Here is a 26,776-nt window from a genome sequence, read left to right on the forward strand (position 1 = left end):
AAATACAATTTAAAAGTCTAATGTCTAATAATAAATACATTTTGATTCGTAATATAAATAATAATATTATATTTATAATATATACACATTTACAAATAGCTTATAAACAGGAATATAATTTCAAATGTAACAAATGGAAAAAAATTGACTATTTATTCATCATACATACATTACTGTATGCATACTTTGAGAATCAAATTAAATTTTTATTAATCATCATTCATTCTTTATGAACTATTTTGAAATTATAAGCTCATCAACATCTCTGGAATACAATTGAATAATAATTAAGATAAATTATCGTTTTTGAAAATATTTATAACACATTTTAAATGCAACGAAAAGACAACTATCATCGTAGCCAAACGTCATTCTTTAAAATGTATGTATTGCAATATTAACGATTGACTTTTATGAATTAGAGTAGTTTTAAAGAGCAATTCAAACCCAAACGAGGAAGCCTTCATCTCAACAAATCTCATACAATAGGATGGTTTATTTCAATTGGACTCTCGGCTATTTTCACTAGATCCACCCAAAGACGGTTCTTGCGCCGTGCTTGTTGGTGAACCAGCCGAATTTTCCGTCGTCACCACCAGCCCTTCCTTTATCCTTTTCTTCTGCTTCATTCTTCTATTCTGAAACCATATTTTGACTTGTGTTTCGTTCAGCTGCAATGCAGACGCTATTTCTATGCGCCGTGCCCTCGTCAGGTACTTGTTGAAGTGGAACTCTTTCTCCAGCTCAGTCAACTGCTTATTAGTGAAGTTCGTTCGGCCCGTATTGTTTAAATTAAGAATAGAATTTGCCAATAGGGAATTCGGTTGAATGTTGATGCACGGAGGACGATTTCCACCGACTTGAACGTCCAGAGATGCTTGCTGAAGACCAGGACCGCCTCCATACTCAGATAAAGAGTTTGGGGTTAGCTTAGGCGCTGAAATTATAACAAAATTTAAATTAAAACTCAATTATATTCATATTATAAATTCCGAAGGAGTTGATTAGTATTCAGTCTAAATCTAAAAACAAATATGTAATTCTTTCATTTGAGAAAATATTTCAAATTTTATTTAAATAACACCATATTTTCAAAATTTATGAAATTATCTTATTCGATACATATGTATATAATCTAACTGTCATTTCAAGATTTATTATTCCACATATGAGACAGAAATAAATTCTTAGGAAATTAGATTTAGATACATAACATTTTTTTCGTGTGGTCTTGGAAATATTTGGTTGAGAAAAGCGAGTGAAAAAAATGTTCATTACATCCTAGCTAGATCGATCTTGCTTATTGAGTTTCTTTCTAATTTTGTTTCATTCTAATACACAAACCCTCCCCATCCCCATCTCTTTGAACTACCTAGCGAAATCCTATTTGTCTTAAGCTTCTCCCACAAATCATTAGCCATGTCCACGGTCTCATTTGTCAACTGCATAATTGACGATTTGTCTCATTTTGTCACGGGCGAAAGTTAGCGTCTGATTTATTTTCGCCGAAAGATTACCACCATGAAAAGTTTCCATGTGGTTCTTAAACATTTTTGTTATCAGTGATACATACATATATTAAGGTGACCATTTTTTCCAAAAATGTACTTCTTAATATTTACAATGGATATTAAAGAATCATGGACTTATGAAATGAACGCAAAAAATGAATTCTTTCCTTGAATACTCATAAAAAATTCTACACAAGACTGATAAAAATTATACTTAATGATTACACTGTTCGACATATGACGACTTTTTTTTTATTCGGAGACGAGATATGACTTTTCTTATAGAACTATGCCCAGTGAACACGAATCTAGTAATAAAAAATGTTGATTGGCTCGAGATTCGGAGATATATGTGTTTTTTAAATCGCGCGAATTTTCTATATCTTGGTGTTGTTCGGTCGATGTCTCAAAATCTGTCAATTTCCTGTTCAAAATGAATATTGAGATCTATAGTCGGGTATTTTATCTTTCATATGTAGTACTTTTCAGCTTTTAAATCACTCTAAGTAGTCGTCCAGTTCAAATCAAAAGTGCAGATACCCAAAAAACCACTACATACTGTCCCAGTAAAATCAGTATGAATGGTCACCTTAAGATACATATATTAGACTTGCATATTTTGCAATTTTATAAATTCGATCGTGTGCACGATTTCACCCCTTTCGTTTCAACAACCCCAACCTGTCATTCGACACCACTTTTATATAACAGTACAAATCCTTCAAAATGTTTTGGCACTCTCAGTAATAATACGCAAACAACTTAACGTGGATTTGTTATATAATATCACACATTTAACACAGATCGATTTTAATCATTTTAAATAATTAAAAAATTCAACCATTCATTGTTAGATGAAATATAGATTACATATTGCATATTATATATAGAAAAATATGAATATATTTATGATTTTTGTACACACAAATACAATTCTTACAATTTGGTATTGAATTTTCGTAAGATTCATCTAACTACATATGTATGTACTCTGTTCAATTATAAGTGCAATATCTATTTGTACGACATGAAAGTGTAATAAGATATTTGGACACATTTGTCGACGCGTTCCATCATCGTCACGACGTTTAATTTAATTTTGGGGCGATTTCAGCCCCTAAAAGCAGTGATAGGGTTAAATCGACAATATGCTTTTCGGACACCGGTCAGTTGCAACAGCTGTCGAGCAACCTGAAAAGGATTATTAGATCGAAACCAAATAACGAACGAACGAACCCCAAATTTAATTATAAGACCAAATGTAAAATGTTCGTCACACTTGCCATTGTTTATATGTTCTTACTCCGCACTGATTAATTGGGTATTCAAGGCTTGGTAGTATACATTTTAGAAGCATATTTAGTATACATTTTACATTTTAGTACACATTTAGTATATATTTTAGAAGCGGAATACATTTTTGAAGCTAATTGCAATCAAAAGACGCGATATACATATGTTTGAATTATATGGAACATCTCCATTTAATTTATGTACACCAAGTTTCAACAGGAAAATCTCAAGTAAGGTAACCAATTTTTTTTATTTATGATACTCAATAGATACTTCAGATACTCTGGTTGAGTGCATTACCTACTTACATAAATATTTATGCATGTACATATTTTTTTTATATAATACATATGTACATATATAAGATAAATCTCGAATTTACTTCCTCCGCTTGTTTAAGATACCCTCTATGTGAAATGAATATTCATATGCTTACTATAATATTATACATACATAGAAATTAAACGCGTAAAAATAAAAAGAACAATAATTCCGACATACCGAACTGGTGACTTGTACGGCGGACACGTCACGTCTTTCTGTCCGTTTGTTTCTCGTATGAAATGCGACTGACGTTGATGTTGAATATTATAAAGAAAAGAATAAAAAATAAAAGGGTTTCGCTTTTTATATACTACCATGGAATCGTTTGATTTAACTGTATATGGAAATTAAACCAATTGATTTTTTAACAAAGAGAATCTAACTCGCATCACAATATTATTATGGTCACCTTATCTGCTAAAAGACAAAAACTTTGTCGGTCGTAGAGTTTGTAATTTATGATTTGTATATCGTAACTAGCGATTTTATTATTCTTAAAATTATACATATCATTTTAAACGAACTTAAAATTCATTGGGCATATAAAAGTTATGCTACAAACTTTGCTGTATTTGTTCGTTCATGACATACTATGTAGTTTGTTCATACACGAACCAACCTGACTAGTTATAATGTATACATACATATATTACAGTTGTAATATATTCCATCTGGCGTTTTAGGTTATTCATATTTGAATACAATTTAACTAGTAAATTATATCTCTGCGGGCGCAAAAACACTTTCATCAATTTGCACCAGTTGTATTATAACAGTTGAGTTTTGACAGTTCTAATGTTTTTACGAATGCTTTAGAATTCAATAATGCATTAATATTTGCTAGTTATTGCGAATTATTGTAATGAGAATCGTATTTTGATGACTCTAAGAATGTGTTCAAAGCAAAAATGTGACTTTCCAACTCAATTTACTAGTCGAGTGACGTTTTCGCGAAAACTTAAACTCTCTATCTAACCTATTACCTACTTATGGTTGAGCTGTATTTTCAATTGTAATATATTTTGACCAATTGGAATGTAAATCGCCATATGAATCAAATTACGTGGGTTAGACGGAATATATTCCAACTAGTTTAAATTGTATAACGCTAGTTGGTACCAGATTAGATGAAATATATTCCAACTAGTCAAAATATATTACAACTGAAAGATACACTTCAACTGTAACATACACAAAAGACCAAAAAATATAAACGAACTAGTTTTTTCATGCACAAACTATTAGGCATAAGCTTAAGTTTTCTCAATCGTTGTCTCATCCTTTATGTATTTCCAAAGGATTTCCTTTTTAAATACTTGAAGCGTTTTACATCTTAAACTTTGAAACTCAAAGGATTTGACAGCTTAAAAATTTGGAGAGCTAAAATTTCCATGCGATACCTGATGAGTCTATTTGAAGATAGCTTTTGAATATTTGCACAACTAAAACCAATAGTTTGTGTATGAACAAACTATGTAGTATGTTCATGAACGAACCAGAGTGAACATTTGTACTGTAACATATTTCATTTAAGTGCATAGTTAATATATTAAAATAACCATTTTCCAGTACATATGAAATATGCAGTAGTAAATTAGTATATAGTTATATATGCATGTAATTTGAAGCTAGTATATCAGAATGATAATGAATTGAAGCCCATTTTTTCACCATAAACACTCATAAAATTAAGAAACTTGCTAATTTGGAAATCAAATCATTAATGTACTGATTGGGTTTATAAGCAGTGTTAACGAAAGTCGACAAGTAAAAGTGAAGAATTGCGAACAATCTGTTTTCGACATCTACACTGGTTTTTCATACATATGTAGGTTCACACCCTTATATTTGTATGTACATATAGTAAAGACCATCTTATAGGTAAATTGATGAGTGAGGAATGTAGCCACTTGCCGTTGGCGATTGTGGTGAATATAGATATGTATTTTGGATAAGTGTTCTATGTTCATATACTTAATAATACGACACACGTACGTGGTTCAGTTTGTCGTTACAAATGTATTATGTAAAATTATTTATTAGAGTTGTCGGCAGGGGTAGGTGGGGTTGCGCGATTGTCGCACGCGTGTATGTATGTACTCACCCCGTCACCACGTGTAAAATTGCGTGACGATATAGATAAAAAAAAGTTGCATTTATAATACACGGGGGAAACGATGCTTCACACAATCTTACACCGCCCATTTATTTTCTTCACTTTGTATAATTTTTTTTGTCTCATTTTTTTAAGTCTACTTACTTTCGTGTGAACTAAGCACTTTCCATATGAAAGATCGTACTAAGAATGTGTACTTTATATAAATAACTAGAAAGAATATAATTATAAATATATCAGAAAATTAAAAAGCAATTTCTAAAGTTTAAAAAGTTGTGTATAATATGCTGTTTTAAATTAATGTCTTCAATCTAAGGATTTTTACTTCCGGAAAATTAGACACTGCTTTGGTATATAGAAGGCATTGAATATTGCACTTTTGTCACTAAATATTTAAATATATTAATATTAATATTGAAAAATAAATGGTTATAAAATATTCCCAATATGCAACAAATTGTTTCGTGATTAAAAAATGTTTTAAAACTTTTAACAAGATCATAATAATTACTAATATTGAAATGGAAAAATTTAGAATTTTTAAAAATATTAACCACGATATGAGATTGTTAAAAATATCATTAATATGATCTACATAATGTGTATTTATAGCAATTGAATTTTAACTATTATTCAATTTTTACATAATAAGGTTCGAAAGGATTGACTATTATTTTTTTAAATTTATATTTTCCCATAATACCAATACGGGTTTGACCCCTGATCGGCACCTATGGTATTAAACTTGTACATATGCAAAATTATAGATTGTAAATTTAAAATCATATTCAAATCGTGGTGACAAATATTAGGCAGGATGGTTTTTGCCAATTTGATAAGGAACCGTTTCAACAATGAAATCAGATAATTTGGCAAACTCTTGTAGAAAACGATCGACTTAGACCAGCAGCACTGCAGAAATACTTCTGAACATTTTTTTTCCATCAAGCCCAATCCAGAGCGTGAACCCGGGAACTTTCCGTGGTTAGCATTAAACGCAACCACCGAGCTATACTGCTGGCTAAACCATCATCATAATCGCTCACAGCCATTCGCCATTCACTGCTGGATGAAGACCTCTCCAACATGCTTCCATTCGTCTCTGCTTCGGGCAACTGTCATTCATCTCATCCAACACATTTTTCTAATTTCTTCCACCCATCTCATCTTCGATCATCTTTGCACCCTTTTACATTCTCTCGGATACCATTCGAGCACTTCTCTCGTCCATCTATCGTCCATTAGCCTAGCTACGTGACCCGCCCAACGTTCAAAGTTCCAACTACACTCCGCTCATACACACTATGCACTATGCGCACTTGCTAGCTACATACTTTTGACTTTCAAAAATCTTTCGTAGGTACATATATATGTATGTATTATAATTTATAACAACATATTCCGTTAACTTTTATACATTTTGAGATAGATAATAAACATACAAGTATGCTATCCTTATTAATAAGTACACTAGAACTTCAAAGCTTACTTTTCTCCCCTATATACGTTATATATAATACATTTATTTTGTATTTAAAATACAACGTACAGATTTATTTCTTACAAAATGACTTAACACTTTAAGCGACTCGCTGAGGGTGGGTCGATAATTTAAATAAATGTAGAACTACCGAAAAAAAAGAAGTAAAAATCACTTTAAAAGCACTTTCTTCAAAATGCCACGCAGATTGGTTTCGTGCTGAGGGCAACACAACTGACAATTTTCACGTGCTCGGAACACGGATTATTGACTCGAATGACATGCAATAGTTGGCACGTCATGTAAAAAAATATTTCAACTTCATTCCTACGACAACATTTTGCAAATATAAAGGCCATTTTAGCGTAGGTAATTTAAATGCTCATCCCATTCATATTTGATATATTTATATTTAGACATGGTTCGATTTCAAAATACAGATGAAGCATTATATTATATTATAATAGGTTTGCGATTATTATTTTGGGAATATTTGAATAATTTACAGTTACTTTAAAAGTATATAAGCGTTTCACTTTCAAAATTTTTACCGTACTGTTTATCGTGTAATTTCGAACAAAAGTTATGACTCTTCGTATTATAGAGGGGGGGGTCAGAAGGGTGGTTTAATTAAATCGTTCGAATTTTTACGTTCCACCTGGTCTGGAAGTGGGTAGTTATAATAACGTGGAGTGTGTCAACTTTGCGACCCCTAAAAGAATTTACTCAACTGTCAGATAAAATCTTTCGGATATTCGTCGGTATAGTATATGTGTGGGGGCTCACAACCATATGCACGTCCTTTTAAATAATAATTATTGCTAGCATTTAAAATACATAATTTCTACGTCATGTTATTGAAGTTTTTATATATTTTTTCGTTTATAAACCAGTGTTGCTATTTTTATTTAATACGCAATTAATGGTGTAAAATTCCATCTTTAGGAATGTGTAATCGAAATATTCTCTCTAAATGCTACGTTCGGAAAGCTCCAATTAATTGAGATTTGTAATTTGTGTAATTACGATTCGGCCATAGCACTGTTTGAGCGCATTGTTAAAATACGTAAAATTCAAATAAAATAAATAAAAGAACTGCAATATGTATTTATAATTAGTTAGCATTCTTGGTTCATACAAAATTTGAATAATGTTAATGAAATATTGTTCATTTATTTTATTGATTTATTGTTAGAATGTCTATCATTATAACCAAAACCCCTATTATGACTAGTAATTTATATCGTAGAATATTATATTATATTATTAAATTACAGCAACATACATATGTATATAGTCGATGTGATGTGCCTGCATCATACATTTTTTATCTGTGTTGCGCACTCAGATGACGTCAGTCGTTGCTGAAATGTAATAAGTGTGTAAAAAGCCTAACTGAAAGCTCCCCTAAAGCCTCTCCATACAAAGCGAGCCGCCAACCGGAAAGCTTCGCCACTTACCCAATATAATCCCTACGTGTATTTTCGCATTATCCCCTGCAATATGTAATAATGACGACCGGATACGATATTTTCCAGCACAGGATGCACGATAGTACAGTCCTAATATTAATTTTAAACAATGTTTGAAACTTTTGGTTTAAAGTAAATTCTATTAGAAACTATCTTATACATATAAAACCGAAACGGCATCTGTAATTCGTTTCTGATTGGTTGTCGTCAAAGTCGTTTATGATTGGCTGGATTGGTCAGAGACGTTTGTGGTTGGCCGGTCGTTTTTTCGATTCAGATAAATTGATTAAAAAAACAAAGAAAGATTTTTTCATGGTTTGACGGTATTCTCACTACTAGACTGCATTTCCATTTACCGAGCGAAGCCGGGTAGCACCACTAGTAGTCTATAAAACAATATCATAAGAACTGATAAGAAAAATAATGTGGTTAAACTGGTTAAAATATGTTTCATCTATCCCACGTGGTTATTTCTTATGACACAATGAATTTACAATCTGACTGGTCAGAATCAGTCAATATGTTCTTTGTTGTATTCCGTTTCTTTCATTCACTTTTTAAATATGCTTTACAGCACCCACATATGTATGTATGTATGTAGGCTTTTAATGCGACCTGATTTTGATTTGATTTTTAAATGCTTTATATTATTACGAAATTATGTTCACAATACATCTTATATCTATTTTAATAGCTACTGATCTACTGATCATTTTTTATTTTACAATTTAATTTAATTTGGTTAGTAATCATAGTATTATATTATTCTTATGTTAAGCTACAGCATAATAGGAAAAAGAGCTCAAGAACCTATTTACAGCCTGATTTTGATGTATTTTATTTACAGTACTGCTTTTCGTGAAATCGTCACTTGACGAGTAATTTGATTATTAGGGCTACCATTATATGAAATTATTTTCCAAAGTTTGTAATAGCACTCTGAAATAATTTTGTAATAGAATATGCATTCTGTAAAATAATCTGAACTGAACTGTCAAAGCAAATACATAATTTCTGGTGATCCTCAGTGAAACTGTATTTTCGCCTGTAGAAATATATATATCTACTAGTTAATTTGCATTCGCATATTTAAAACGCTAGATACAACATATTACAACTGGTAGTGCACTCTAAAGGTAACAACTTTAATTAATTACATATTTGTATACATGGATATGTATGTGCATATGTACATATATTTTTCTTTTACATATATATGTATATCAGGAAGGCCTTACAGGTAACCCCAATGCGCCTTCCTGGCTAATTACAAACATTGCAGCATTTTTTTTATTATTATAAGTCGCTGAATTACGAGACAATGAAAAACTGGCAAATTAACGAGACATCTGTAAATTGTACATACATTTTATTGTACATTAATCAATCTCAAATAGTGGTGACGTAGTAGGTAGGAAGGATATTTAGCCAATTTTACCGGGAACCGTTTCAACAATGAAATCAGAGAAAATTGGCAAACTCTGATGGGAAACGATCGACCTGGAGTCACAAATAACCAGGTCTGACCAGCAGCACTACAGATATACAGATATAGAATTTCTTTTCAATCGAGGTCAGCTCATGGGATCGAAGCCGGCGCCCCTCGACGCTAAGCAGAAGCCTAACGACCGAGCTATGCTTCTGGCTATGTTATATCTATTTTAGAATGATTATTGAAATTTTTGCGTTTCCCACTTTTTCATTTACAATTAAATAAAGGTGTTACCTGCATTCTGCTTGATCATTCTGATATTCAAATGGAATGCGTATCTATGTAGATATATCTATCTACACTGTATATGTAGATAGGAAAATGCACTGCTCCAAAAAACGAAAACATCGTAAAAGTATGATTGGGAAAAGAAGAGCGATGATGAAGTCACCGAAGGCAGGGAAGAGTGAAGGCGAGAGAAGAATGGATGAAATAAAATGTTTTGAAAATTGAAAAATTCTATCGCCTATTAAAGATTGCACACTTTTTATATAAAACTATCTAAAAAATAAAGTGGTTTTATTTGGGGGGGGGGGGGGGTCCTCATCAGTGGTCCGACAATTATGGCAGCCTTAATCTACAGTGACGTCCCTTTAGACAAAGTCCAAGATATCAACCCTTCCAAAAGTATTATTAAAAAAAAACTCATAATAATATAATATAAAATAATTTTAAGTATATTTTTGTATCATATATAATAAGAATGCACTCATGCATGTAAGAATTGAGGATGGAGGTCCATTCTTGAATGACAAATCATTTATAAGAGAACATAAACGGAATGCAGTAATTTCAATTAAGAATTTTAATTATTTTTGATATATTTTCGTCTTCGGTTTGCCACCCTTCAAAGCGTGCCGTCCCTGGGCACCGCCTTTCTTTCCTATGCACACGGGACGACCTTGTATATGTAGATATGCAGACGAAACTTTTTCAGTATGAAATGTTATATAATTTAAATATAAATATTCTATCCATAAAACGAATAAGAAATTATTGCCGTATAATTTATACGTGTGAGAAAATTGAACAGTTCAATTCAAAATATCAATAGCTTGCTCTGCCGAGCTTTTCGACTGCCGTATTCGAGAGACGATACAAACAGTATGTGCACGTGTATGCGTGTACGTTTGAGGGGCATAATTTGATTAGGATTCTTCGCACATTTTTCTATTACAAAATGGCGGGGGCAGATAAATATGGCGACGTGGGAAGAGTGTGTGAGAGCGAGAGCGGCCCTTAACGTAATTTGACATTTGCAACGGCGCGCCGACACGAAATGTTAATCAGACGGGGGCGTCAGGGGCTTGAGGAGGAGCAGGGGGGTAAAGGGAGGGCGTCGCCCCCTGACAGCCGCATGACGGATCGGGCGTGCGCCCCCGCAGCATCCTGGAAGGGGCGCATTTGCTGGACAGGGGATCGCTCCTAAACATCGTTCTTACGCCGTTTTCTTCTTCAATTAAAACACCATTTACATTAACGCAACGTTGTACAATATGATGTTAAACGATAGAGAAACATTCATTTTCGTGTGGGTCAAAAGAAATCATTCAAATGTCATCGATAGTGTGAATGTTTTAGAAAAATTTGGGTGGATAAGTAAAAGTTACCGTTTACGCTGCTTATGTAGAATTAGATTTGAGTGAAACAACTGCATTGAGATTTGATCAAATAAATAAATTAGTATCAAACGACTTTCCATACAGAAATATATTCTTAAATATGAAAATTATAGGTTTTTGAGCTCTTTTTCCTATTATGCTGTACATTAACATTAGAATGATATAATACTATGATTACTAACCAAATAAAATAAAATTGTAAAATAGAAAATGATCAGTAGATCAGTAGCTATTAAAATAGATAAAATATGTATTGTGAACATAATTTCGTAATAATAAAAAGCATTTAAAAATCAAAAAAAATATATATATGAAAATTGAAACATAAACTGAACTAATTGTATATTGAATTTTATTGATTTAATATAATTATTGTATTCATGTTGACATTTACTTATGCTGTAGCTGTATGAAATAATACCAACCATTCAAAAATCACTAAAAATAATTTATTTATCCATTTACACCAACCTGAAAATATTACAGTCCCAAAAAGCATCCCGTTAGTAGTATATATTACTAATAACCAATGTACTAATACACTTGTGAAAAGTTTCGATGATTACTACAAGATGTCTATACCCTTCAAATATTAGCACATAATACTTGAACACAATTTGATGTATATCGTCGACTTTTCTTTATTTCATAATGATTTCAATAAATTACAGCCATTGACCATCCACTGCTGAATGAAGGCCTCTCTAGCACGCTTCTGTTTTGAGCAATTCTCATCCATCTCTCCCCACATTTTTTTCTAATTTCATCTACCAATCTTAAATTCAGTCTTTCACACCTTTCGTCCATTCTTCTAACCACGTGACCTGCCAATTGCCATTCTAATCTTTTCACTCTCTCCACTATATTAAATACTCTTGACCATACTTCTCATTCTTCATACTTCTTACCCACGTATTCCGTTTCCTATCTCTCCTCACTATGCCGAGAATACAAAAGTCCATACATCTATGAGTGCATTGGACTTTGTTTAACATTTTGGCGTTCAATGTCCAAGTTTAATTAAATCCATACTTCATCACTGGCATAACACATTGATCGAAGATCATTTTATTCCAGAAAAATGGTATTAGTAATTACAATAAATATACCTACATATGTATGTATGCATAAAATATATTATGAAGATTTAAAATAATTTATAATAGGTTTTTGAGTTTTAAGATGAATATTAGCTAGAAAATAATGTGTAAAATAGATTATGATCACTGGATTTGTAGCTATTAGAATATACCTAAGATGTTTTGTGAGCGTAATTTAAATAACAATAAAAATAAAAATTCATGCCTAAATATAATAACTTCAAAAAATACGAAATGATTATCTATGCTTAAAACGAACATTAAAAATTACAAAGACATTTTTGTCAGCAAGATCTTTGTATCAAGTCTCAAAATCAAAGAGTCAACCCTTTATAAACCGGGAAATAATTTGTATTTTTTATAAAATTTGGAATACATGCTGCCTATTTTCAGAAATCATCAACTTGTTCAATGGCATTTTATACAAAGATAAATATTCTTGATAGCTTTAAATATTCGCTGTACTATTATCACATCCCTATATACATACATAGTTGTACAATAATTAAAATGAATGCATTTGAAATCATTGATTATTTATGAGGTACATATGTATATAGAAAACATCGAATAGCATTATGATAAACGTATGAACATGTGTAATATAAAATTACATATTAATATATTTTATTTTGGTATAGCCCTAACATACCCTACGAACTTATAGCACATTTTTCACACTACACTACATGTGAGAATGCGATCTAGAAAGAAAGCAGACACTCAAAACATGACATTAGAATGGGTCTCCTGTAGTTCGGCTACTACTATGTATGGGCATTTTCTCAAACTGTTCAGTATCTTCAAAGCAGCGTTTCTCAATCTGTCATGGAAAGATTTTAATCCTCTCACATTCACCTACAGTCAATTTAAAGAAAACCCATATTTACCAACATTTTTTGTATATACATATACACAACACATTGCAAGCCACTTTTCGAATGTGTCAATATGTTAACTTTCCAAAAGTTTGTTTGTTAAATTTTTGAAAATTTTAAATCACAAAATGCAAGTTAGATAATTGAAATTGAAGTTGGTGTCTAATAGGTACTTTGCAAAAAAGAAAAGTTTGCAAAGCAGTGGTCACGTTTGTGCATGTTCTTGTGTGTATGTGTGTATTCCCTATGCGGCCCCTGTCCCGAAAGTCCTGTCCACCAGGATTGATCACTTTATTCCGCAGAGAGCGCCTTTTGTGTCCTTTTTATTTTTTTTTTGCACGATGCTGGGCGGCCATTGCACGCGCGTGTCCGAGTGTCGTCACGAACAATTGCTAATTATTATTATTTTTATTTTTGGTAAATTCACGCCAAAACTAATTCCAGAACATTCGTTCAGACTCGAGTCTTGTACAGTATTATCTATTTCAGAACAGAATATATCTTGCATGTTTCATTATAGGTAGATACAAAATATTTTCTATCTACCCCCTTAAATCCTAAAATTTTTAGTTTCAGACAAAGTTTGAAAACAAAAAAAAATTGTTCAGGACAACAAAAAGAACCTAATGGAGCTAAATTTTAACATTTACTACGCACATTAATGTATATTACACAGATTTTGAAATAATGTTTTCAAAAAATATACATATATATGTACATACATATGTATATGTGGACAGTAATTTAAATTTTCAGCTTTTTTATATAAATGTTCAGTAACTTTTATTAAAATTTATTGATAAAAGTGTACTTTAATTTATACATAAAAATAGTTAGTAAACTATTTCTTATTTTAGGTATTTTTTGATTAAGCACTCATGACCGATAATATAACTGAGTCTACGTGACGAGAATGTTAAATTACAGAAAACACAAAATCGGAAGGCAAAGATCGAAAATCGAAAGATCTTAAGTCGAAAGATCAAAAAAAAGGGTGCATGATAAACGGTACATACTCACTTAATTTGCGCGAGCAGGATACAACAGGAACAAGAGGAACAGGCTTTTCCTCCCGTATTAATGTGCGCGCTCAGAATACGAGAGGAACAGGCTTTTCCTCCCGTATTAATGTGCGCGCGCAGAATACGGGAGGAAAAGCCTGTTCCTCTTGTTCCTGTTGTACCCTGCTCGCGCAAATTAAGTGAGTATGTACGTGAGTATGTACCGTTTACCATGCACCCTTTTTTTTGATCTTTTGACTTAAGATCTTTCGATTTTCGATCTTTGCCTTCCGATATTTGCGTTTTCTGTAATTTAACATTCTGACTCGTCACGGAGACCGAATATAACTACATAATATATTATCTATGTATTTACTGACCAAATGAAACGAAAATACTGACCAAAAAAATTCATAGCAATTTTATATATTTTAAACAACTAAATAAACTTTGTTTTTAATGTAAAAAGTTGAACTTGTTAAATTTCGGAAAAATATCGAATTTTAATCAAATTTTCATTTTAATTAAAATGAAATTTTAATTAAAATTAAATAAAATGAATTTTCTTAAAATGAAAGTATTTCTATTTATTTTGAATGAAAATAAATTTGAATAAAAACACATCAAAGCTTAGTGCAAATTTTTGTTTCAATTTTTTTGTTAACTTAACACGAAAAAGCTTTTACTTCCAGAAATTAATTCAGATATCAAATATCTTACAGTTCAAAATATTTCATTTTTGTCTCTACAGATGTATATTTTTTTATTTTGATAAAAACTAAAATTATATCAATAAAAATTGTTACTAAAGGTAGCTCCGATACGTAATGTAAAATATATGTGTGTTAATTTATTCAATATATTAGTGCCATGTGTAGATTGATATCCAATTTTATAAAATGTTTTGTAAAAATTATTTATTATTAAAATTTGCATTTTAAATTATTGAAAGTGTGTTAAATGTTCATATAAACGAAGTTTTTTTCTTTGAAATTTGAAAATGATATTTATTTTATTTTTCATTGAAAAAAAATTATCATAATAAGAAAATTTTGCGCGGAAAGTGCTTCGCTAATATATCATTGTTTCGCGGAAATTTTCAATTTCGTATAAAAATATTTAAAAAAAAAATACACCTACGAGTAGATATTTATATATTAAAACGTCTGCGAGGTATATAAGCTCGGCAAACAACCCTTATCCATTACCGAAATTGACTTTCAGCAAAACCACCCTCACTCGGTAAAAAAAATAAACAAAAAATTACGCACATTTTATTTATTTTTCCCATAATATTCAATAATAATTATGACTGTTTTGCAAATATTTCGAAATCGAAAAAATGCGCAATATCCCCAGTAATCAGATACGAAAGAATCGTTCCGACGGATTGGATTTCCGTCAAAACACAAAAAGTCAATTTCGTAGCGAAATATAAATATAACGCAACACGATCCCGCCACAAAGTAAAGGCAAATACAGTTTGATCTTTGTTCAAACATTTGAGCTCAACTGTCTTGCAGTTTGCGGTGATCCCTTTGCACTTCTTTTTGCCATCATCTGCCATCGAACCGGTCAACCGATTGCGTCAAATCGAATTCTAACCCTTTTTGACGTATCGCTCGAAAAAAAATGAGCCAACCCCCGTACCTATATATGTACATTTTTCAATAAAAATATCACTTATTCATAAATTAAATTCCATTTTGGTTAAGCTGATAATCTCGACGTAAAACAATAGATTCCAAGTTTTACGACTCTTACTGTATCGTGTGTTGAATACGTTTTTAACTAAAATTTGATTACTTATTCGCCATTGGCTACCTTAGGGGTCACTCAAAGATGACATTGTACATCTTGTAGATGTTGGGTTCTGGTTTATGTGGGCTTTAGCGTTTTCGTGGCGTAAAATCGAGCAAGGTTTGCGTGTCGTGGCGCAGGGCCGGATGTGGCTATAATACTTGTGTTACCTTTTTAGTGGGGATATTTCTGTAAATATGATTTGAGAACCATTTGACTTTGTAAAGCGGTCACGCAGGGCTATACCTTTCCGACTTTGATGTAAAATTTATATATAATATAAAATACTTGAACGTGAAACATGTGTACATCGATGACTTATTTCTTTTGAAAAGCTGGTTGAAAGAGGACTTGGCACACTATATATCAATGACGAAATTAATAAAAGGATGCAGTAACTCTCCAGATTTCGCTCAACTAAGGTCTAGGAAAAAGGAATTCGAACTCGAACTTGGAAATCGATACGGGAAATTAAACCCAGAAGCAGACATCGAGGAATTGAACACTGTAATTAGTTCGGTTCTAACCTCAACAGGTAAGAAATTAGGTGGATTCAGGAAACAGATTAAATTAAGCAAAATTTCAGCGGAAACAAAAAACCTAATTAAGCATAAAAGGAATTTAGATAGGGATAATAATAAGCAAGAATACAATCTAGTAAATAAGGAAATTAAAAAGAGAATAGTCAGGGATGTCAGGGATTTTAACAGCAAGCTAATAGAAAATACCATTAAGAATAACCGTAGCCTGAAAAAGTGCAAACAGGATCTTTTCTTAGGCAAAAACCAAATGATCGCAATCAGATCAGAGAGCGGAGTAATAATTAGGAATAGAGAAGAAATCATAGACAGAGTTTACACGTTCTATGCAAAACTATACGAGAACGACAACGGCCAATTCCCCGCTCTGGAATCGACACACGGCCAAAGGGTTCCTGCAGTATTGCCTAGCGAAGTAGAGGCCGCGCTAAAAACTGCAAAGAACGGTAAAACCCCAGGGGAAGATAATATTCCCATTGACTTACTAAAATGTGGCGGCCCCCCCCTAATTAATATCTTGGCTAGGCTTTTCAGCAAATGCATCCAGAACCAAGCTATACCAGAAGGATGGAATAACGCAACTATCATTTTAATACACAAAAAAGGCGACAAAAGCGATATCAAGAACTACCGACCCATTAGTCTACTTTCAGCGGTCTACAAGCTCTTCACGAAGGTTATTACAGAAAGGCTGAAAAATATCCTCGACGAGAACCAACCTATAGAGCAGGCAGGGTTTAGGGCAAATTTCAGCACAATGGACCACCTCCAAGTAGTTGGCAAACTAATCGAGCGCGCCAACGAATATCAACGGCCATTGTGCCTAGGTTTCGTCGATTATGAGAAAGCCTTCGATACAGTTAGTCATAATGCAGTACTTAACGCTCTACAAACACAGGGAGTGCCGGAACCCTATGTGGGACTGTTAGCTGCAATATATAAGAATGCCACAGCTTCGGTTAAAATTTTTTCAGGTACAGATAGATTTAGCATAGGAAAAGGAGTAAGACAAGGAGATACAATCTCGCCCAAGTTATTCAATGCGGTGCTTGAGGGAGTTTTCAGGGAATTGGATTGGGATACAGCCGGAGTAAGCATCAATGGTCGCTTTTTGAGTCACCTTCGGTTCGCAGACGATATAGTTTTAGTAGCTCGTGATTCAGCTGACCTACTTATCAGACTAACACAGCTGGACAGGGAAAGCAGAAAAGTAGGATTAAAAATTAACGTAGATAAGACTAAACTAATGTTCAATAGCTATTGCATGCCTGATAGCATCCCCTTAGATGATAAACCAGTAGAAGTAGTAAATAATTATTTATATTTAGGTCAAATAATTGACATGTCTGGTAGTAAAAATGAAGAGATAAAGAGACGTATGAAATTAGGGTGGAGTGCATTTGGACGGATGAATGCTGTTTTTAAATCAAAAATGCCACTCTGCCTGAAGAAAAGGATCTTTGATCAATGCGTTTTGCCAGTGATGACGTATGGATGTGAAACTTGGACACTGAACGCCAAGATGCAAAATAAAATCCAATGCACTCAAAGAAGTATGGAACGCTGTATGCTTGGCATAACGAGGAAAGACAGGAAGCGGAACACGTGGGTGAGAAATATGACAAGGGTAGTGGACATAGTGGATAGAGTGAAGAGATTGAAATGGCAATGGGCGGGTCACGTAGCTAGGAGGATGGACGAAAGGTGGACAAAAGAAGTGCTTGAATGGTACCCGAGAGAAGGCAAAAGAGTAAAAGGAAGACCGCAAGGAAGATGGGTGAACGAAATTAGGAAAATGTGCGGAATGAGATGGATGAGTGTTGCGCAAAACAGAGACGAGTGGAAGCGTGTTGGAGAGGCCTTCATCCAGCAGTGGATGGCGAATGGCTGTAAATGATGATGATGATGATATCAATGACATTCTTAGTAAAGAAGAGTATTAATATCGTTTAGAAATATGATAAAAAATAATATTTTTCGATTTTATGACAACTAAAAAAAATCTCAAAATTTTCATCTTAATAATTCTATATGAATTTTCTCCTCATTTAAGTATCTACAATCCAAAATCCAATGAGACACCTATTATGTGTGTATCAGTGAATCAAAATAACACAGATTTCATCAACTATTAAACCTTATAGAATAAAAAATATCTTTCTATTTTAGTTTAGTTGGATATTTTTTGGTAAAGAAGATAGTAGAATTCAATTGTATAATATGAGTATGCCAAGTAATACTGTAAAGTAAATTAATTAAAATGTAAATACAATTTTTTAAGAATGTTTCAACCCTATATATGTACATAATATGAGACTTACATTGCTGCCGAGTGACATCGACCCCGTTGCTCGTAAAAAAGCATTATTAGTCTTTATGGAGGCCCCCACCTTGAGATTTGATACACCTCATGACTTCAGCAAGAAAGAAGAAAAATTACCCCTAATAAGTAATATCGTTCGCTTAGATATTCATTTTTACACAATAAGTAACTATGTACATAGTTGTATTGGATATATGAATAACATTCAGTAGAACATTTTATTCTAAATATTAAATACAACATAGTTATACTATTGTTTTGACACAAATCTAAATATAATATTAGCCATGTCAGTCATGATAACACATCATCATATGATAAGCTATCCGAAATATAATAAAAACGTCCTATTCATCATACATAAATTTGGCAAATATTCCGTTATAATCACAGAATAATATATAGTAATTGTATAAAGTTTGGCCAACATTAGAAAACAGCACAAAATAATTAAAAAAAAATTAAAACATGCACACATACATACTTGTCAACGTAAGACAATGTAAGCAAAACTTTATTGCTGTTCAGACTATCGTCATAATCTTTATGTCCGCCTCTAATGATACAATTATGGTACACGATGCGCAATCTTTATTGCTGCTTTAAGTACCCTTTGGTATTTGTTTGAATTTTTTCGTAATTAGACTTATATTGCAGCATACAATGTGGCACTTAGTATGTATACTTTGAACTAAATAATGTGACAGAAAAATTTAATTGCCTTGTAAATATAATAATCACTCCTTTTTCAGCATATTTCAAAGTTAAAAAAATTATCTTTTCAATGGTTAAATATTGCAAAATAGAGTCTGTTTATTATACGCATACTTTATTTGGCAATATTTCACTTTTGACTATCAAATATTAAATATATGTATAAAACTATCTTTGCTCATTTTTGCATTATTGCATCTTAGATATGCATACACTAAATTTAAATATACATATGTACGTAAGTATGGAAAATTTCAAATTGCATTTACTAATACATATATGATTGCACAAAAGACGACAAAGAAAATCAAATATGTAATGTATGTATGTGCTACAAAATGGCCGACATTATATAATAAAATATATGGTAGAAACGTCCGTTTTTTTATATTGTCCGTTAAAAATATACGAATGTTGCCAGAGGGGGATGTTTCATTGTATATTTCGATAGCTAATTCTCGCCCTTATCCAGCGGTGAAAGGACCCACCCCTCGTCTGGTCGACCAACCCCGGATTAAACGTGCTCAGAACCCCACTCTATGATGAATAATCCCTCGAGGATGTAATAAAAAAATCAAAAATGCACGTAGGTATACCCCAATCGGATGAAATCTCAATATGCATGTGGGTACATACATACAAACAAAATCAGCGTATGTATGTTTTATACATACATAGTTATCAACATGATCAACAATGCATGATCGAAAAAAACAATTTTTAAAAAAAAATTTACTACCCACTAAAATTATCAATGTGTGTGATACGATTTACAATACAGTATTATTAGTATTTACAATTATGTTGATTTATTGGGCAAGATAGTAGCATAAAATATACATATATATGTATGTACATATATCAAAAGCTCTTATTAAATATAAAAAAATAATAATTTTGGAATTTTAACGTAGAAACGTATTTGTAAAACGACTTTTGTTTTAAAATGATATTTTAATGACGGGAAAAATCATGATTTTCTGAAAAGAACGCTTCCCTCCATAAAAATGAGCGTTGTGAGTGTGGCGCGCTTTGTAAGGGGAGTTTCTAATAAAATGGCGAATTTGAATTCTTGTTAATCAGTCAAAATTTATCTTAACCAACCCAATTAAACTGCAATAGATGAATATTTAGCGTTTATTTTAATTTTAAAGTAGTGCAAACAGTCGGAAATATTAAAAAAAAATGTATATGAAATAACCACATATTTTCAAAATCAATTGGTTGGAGACACAGGACATTGTTTAAAATCGATGGAAATTTTCATTTCCTTTCCACAAGTCCATCGATGGAAATCTAAAATTCGGCGAATGTATGTATGTTCATATGTACATATACAATATATGTATGTAAGTACCCACATATGAATGTATGTATATACTTCCTGTTTTATATCTGTCTATAGAATAGATTTTCATTGCTGTTTTAATCATTTTTGAATGAATTGGATTATTTTGAAATAAATCGAGAATTTGCTTTGAACAATATTTTAATTAAAAAAAAACTGTTCCAAGAAAATGTAATTACATAGTAAGTTATAAAAAAAACCTTAAATGATAAAGTAGCTACATTTGAAATCAAATAACCAAAATTGTTAATTAAAAATTGTAATTTTCTGTAAAACGTACTATTGGTACTGAATTCAAAGTCATCAAAATATCATTCAATAAAATTTAAATATAAAAAAATAAACCAATCAGTCAAATATTATATTATACTATTAAATAAAAATTATTTTACCGCATTATATAGGAACTTACTGTATCACACATGTACATACATATAAGTTTTTCGTTTCATGTCAGAAAACGGGCTGACATTGACGTCGGACTCAGGGGGAGCTTTTACACACAGATAGACAGATTAAACGTATTATATTGTAGTATATACCTACATACATAAAATACAATATATGGGTATACATATGTATACGAGAGCTGGAATAGAGTTATCCCCACCGCGTGTCGACGGTCAGAGAAATATTATTCCGCTACTTGATTTTCTATTCGGGAATAGGTACGTAAAAAAAATAAAATACATATAAGAGTGTGTGAGAGATAGAACGTCTGGGCCGCCATCACACACGAGGATGACAGGCGGCCATTTTATATTTCTGTGTGGCATTGTTAGAATTATTTCAAAATGAACGCATGTGAAACGAACGTTTGGAGGCAATACGGCATTGTTTTTTTTTTTAATATCTATTATTTTTTTGGTATTCAGTATTTTTTACCCACACGTAAAATTATGCGAAAGTTCTCGTGAGATGTTTCACATTTTTTTGTGTGATTTTATACTCTGATTTTGAATTGTATTTACATACATACATGACGTTGCCCAGATGAAGATTTTGTAAATGACAAGAATGCACGCATTTTTTTCTCAATTCTAAACTAAAAATAAACATGATTAATTTATTATAATATTAATGGTGAAATTATTTTTTTTTAATTTAATATTTTATAACATAAATAATATTGTATGATGTATTAAAATTCGATGCGGTGCAAACGATCGAAAAGCGCCAGACAGACTGAACCACAGATTAACGACACGTGTGCCTAATGCGTGCGCACTGCTCGCACTTACACTAAGCGAAATCTACCCCGACATACCTACCCTATATACGTTCTGTGCTTCTGATACTTCAGTTCCGAATTTTGCCTTATTAAACTCGCCAGAAAGATCCAACTCAATTTTAATAATTACCATTTTAATAATTGCATCTGCGCATATCGAAAGGTTACTCGTCATCTGATGTGCAATTTTTCATTCGTGAAGTCGAGAATTGCGTTTAAAGCAGCCATCCAGTTAATCTGTGGTTCAATCTGTCTGGCGCTTTTCGATCGTTTGCACCAACCCATTAAAATTTGGATTGTAGAGTCGGAGTTGGTGTCGATAAAAATTCAATCCGATCCGATTCTGACTCCGATTTCGCATTTGATTTTTAAATGCTTTTTATTATTACGAAATTATGTTCACAATACATCTTGTATCTATTTTAATAGCTACTGATCTACTGATAATTTTCTATTTTACAATTTTAATTTAATTTTGTTAGTAATCATAGTATTATATTATTCTAATGTTAATGTACAGCATAATAGGAAAAAAAAGCTCAAAAACCTTTTTACAATTCTTATATTTCGCATTTAAATCGCAGTTTTTACTTTAAAATGTACATGCATATATAGATACTTAAAAAAGTTGTTTATAATGTACACGAAAAACTGAAAACTGGAACTTAAAACTGTCTATAATATACACGAAAATTGAATTACATAATATACATAGATTTGAGACATACTACAAACGTTTATCTATTTTTTTTGTCTATTTCTCAAGTTTAGGTCAATTTGACAAATCCGTTACGCCGAATGCGTACATTTTATTGGCTCTATCAATCAAATACAAATCATTGAAAGAAAAATGCTTTAATTAACAGTGAATGATTTACTATTTTAGTACCCCAGAGATTGCCCATTTAAGCCCATTGGATAAAAATTAAATAAAAATGGAAAAAAAAAAATTTAACATTTTTAAATATTATAAATTGGAATCAGTATCGTGTTTTCTTTAACAACTATTACAGCCCTGATTATATTTTAGCATTGTTTGAAAATATGTATGCATAACTAAACTTAAAATTTACAGAACAAATTCAAGAAGTAACTAAAATTTAAATTAATATTTATTTATCATAAAAGATAATGTTTTTTAAATATTTAAATAATAATATCTTTAATTCTAATAAATAAATAAATGTAGTACAAATTTTTAGTTAAATACCTCCCAGTTTACCGGTAAGCCGGTAAATGACTTCGGTAATGGATTTTGTCGCACGAATCAAATAAATTATTTTCTGTAAAATGATTGTGCTAATTAAAAATATAAATGTATACGTCATTGTAACAGCACCAGCGCCTAAATTTTGAACCCAACACATCTTACACCTATTCAGTAGGTAAAATGAAACATCAAACAAATTGACATGTCGAATGAAAACCGTTAAAGCGGTGGTGAGTTTCATCGCATTAATTAGCAAAGGGTAGGTTCGCTTCGTCGAATGTTTCTCCGGATATACCGAATCGCATCAATCTTTTGCGTGGCACACCAGTCTAAAATTATAATTCAAATCTTGAGGCGGCCTGTTAAACATCAGATTAATTGCTTTGACATATTTTGAGACATTCCTTGACATGTGTCACTGCGCGAGCTTTAAGCTCGATTAATTTCCACTTCCCCATTCTCCTCGCTTTGGCTTTATACAAAGCCAACCCTTAAATTATTAGCCGCACTAAAAGGGTAAGAATTTTAACAATTAGCCACGCTTTATTCATATCGCTGATTTTTACTTTTTAATTCTTTCATAGAGGTGATGTAAATGCGTGAAAGAACCGTGGCTTTTCCCTGCGTTGAATTTATAGTGATTGATGATTATTTAAATTTAACTAGCATTGAAAATTTTCCCACATTTGATTTTTAGTCTCACATGAATTTACCATTTTCACATTAAAATAATAACTTCAAACAAAGTGATGTCTTAATTCAATGTCTTCCAGATATTATCAAGCTAATCACACAAATGTATGTAGTAACTAATCACACAAATGTAATATTTATTATATAAACACAATAGTTACAAATATGTCTTTAATTTTTTTGTTTAATATTACGAGTAATGACTATTTTGAGAAAATATTTTGGGACTTACACATATCGTAAAAACCAAACCAACTATGTATGTGCATACTACGTACATATATGTATATGCAAACATTTACGTTATGTAAGAATTTCTTTTTGAGTTGATACTCATATCAATTCGATCAGATAAGATTACATATGTATAATTGTCTGTTGTTCAAAATTACTGATCATTTTTGAAGATTTTTTTTTGATTATATAAAATAAAGATATAAATGTTTAAATTCAAAAATCACGTGCTTGAAATTTGGTAAAATATTAAGGTAAATAATCTATAAAATATCATCACAGTTTAAATCTACAATATAAGTATAATAGTCGTCTTAGGAAAAATAAGCAAATAATTGTATCGATAGGCTTAAATACCACAATATCTAGGTTTTCGAATTAGTCGACTTATAAATCGAACATTGATTTTTTTCACTACCGTATCTGAGATTAAAGGGTTAAGATAACAAAAAATTAATTTCGAAATCATCGATCAGGATTCCACTACATATAAAACGTACCAAAATTTATTGAAGCGTTTATTGCTATCTAGTCTTGCAGTTATCATCTGAGGGTGATTTTTATCACTGTTTGGGATACTGGCCCTTATCTAACTACAACATTAATCCCAAAGCAAACAAATGACTCTGAAGTAGCTACTGGGTACATATGTACATACATACGTACATATGTAGGTATGTATGTAATCTTATCGAAAATGACCAAAGTTTACTTGGAACGAAACGTACATTGACTCTGATTTCACCTACCATCAATATAACTGTCGACCTAAAATATTCAATAGATGATACTTTTATCAAATTTGAAAAGCTTGAATGAACGACTTTCAGCTTTGTGGAAAATGTAAGAAAACTTAAATCGAATCGAAGAATTATTTTCAATAATCTTATCAAACTAAAATGGAAGCTTGTTAGGAATCAACTAAATCAGCACCAGTTGTATTCTTGAAAGTATTATTACTTATATTACCAACATTTGAAACTTAAAAAAATACATTATCCACGAAATAAGGAGCATGGCATAACTGTGTGATTACAATGGAAAAACCCCAATTTTCAAATATATATATATATATTTTTTAGATTTTTTGTCGATATAATATACATAGATAGTTGAACTATCATATTTATCAAATGTTAAAAATAATACACACGATACAGAAGCAAAATCTTAATCTTCGATCTATGTACATATCTATAATGTAATCACAATAATGTTATCACACTAATCCAGTTACGATGTGTACACGTTGTCTTCTCGACAGTAAATATAATGTGTATTGTGCTTGTAATCGATTGTATTCTGTTAAAAAGATTTATTGTAGAATGATATCGAAATCATAATGTCGATCTTATATTGAAAATATTCCATTTTATAATGCGTATCAAAAAAAACTTTTAGTATGCACACATACGTATATACGATATATGTAGTAGTTATAATGTATAAAATATAATAATATTTTAAAACCGCATAAGTAGATCTTAAATCCCTTTCAATAGTCAATTATGTACAAATGACACATTCATATCGTGATTTAAGTTATTGCATTTTTTAACCAGTTTATTCTTGGAATTACCATTTTTGATTGAGTGATAGATTTTTAATTGATGTGCTAGTAGATTAGAATTTTTTTTTTTTGATAAACGTTTGCATTATATTTTTTAAATTACCCAAAAAGCCGTGAAATTTAAAAATACGTATTCATCGTGAAGAATTAATCGAGGCTTCGTTAAAATTTTAAAGCATTAAATTAAACAGTTGACATTAAAACCTACTGACCTGTATGTAACTGAAGTCGACCCTTTTTCAATGGTCGTTTTCATGTCTACACAGCTTCAGCAATACGATGAAATATATATGTAGATACCTATAGAGAAATACATATATGTATGTACATATCGTGTGGTCCGGAAAGCGGCAATAAAATTAGTAACGATTTGCCGGCGCAAGCTTTTGGTTAACGGCCCAAAAGCCGCACTTAACGAGGGAAAACGGCCCCCCGTTAATACCGCGAATTGACCGCAGCGTAATTTATGTTCCAATAAATAATATTTTTACCCCATCGCGGGGTCGAGGTGCCGCATTTGCATGTCGTTTCCCCTGCTTTTTACCTCGATTTTTACCCCGTTTTATTTTTTTTCCTCAACAACTAGTGTAAAAAATCGTGACAACCCTACTGTTTAACGGAGTGACCGCAAGTTTCGATGAATTTCAATGGAGAAATTAATTTTTTAATTAGTCCAGCAGCTATCTATCAGAAACTGAACTCCAAATCTTTCGTATTTAGTAGGGTCATCATAGTGACAGTTCAAAAAATTCACAAAAAATATATGCACATTAAGCCAACTTATTAAACTTTTTCTAGCAAATTGAAACTGTCAAATATAGTTTA

The 26,776-nt window shown here is 31.7% G+C and overlaps 1 protein-coding gene across 1 annotated transcript in view; it reads right to left on the reverse strand.

Annotated features, from left to right (window-relative positions):
* Positions 1-308: 308 nt before the first annotated feature.
* The window catches only part of lab (labial), a 31,602-nt gene continuing 5,134 nt past the window's right edge, over positions 309-26,776 (reverse strand). Inside the window, exon 2 of the mRNA XM_077430715.1 lies at positions 309-937. Within this exon, the coding sequence (XP_077286841.1) occupies positions 501-937 (437 nt within the window). The 3' untranslated portion in view covers positions 309-500. The remainder of the gene's footprint in view (positions 938-26,776) is intronic.

Source organism: Arctopsyche grandis, chromosome 5 (assembly GCF_051622035.1).
Source record: "Arctopsyche grandis isolate Sample6627 chromosome 5, ASM5162203v2, whole genome shotgun sequence".
In the NCBI taxonomy this organism is placed as follows: Eukaryota; Metazoa; Arthropoda; class Insecta; order Trichoptera; family Hydropsychidae; genus Arctopsyche; species Arctopsyche grandis.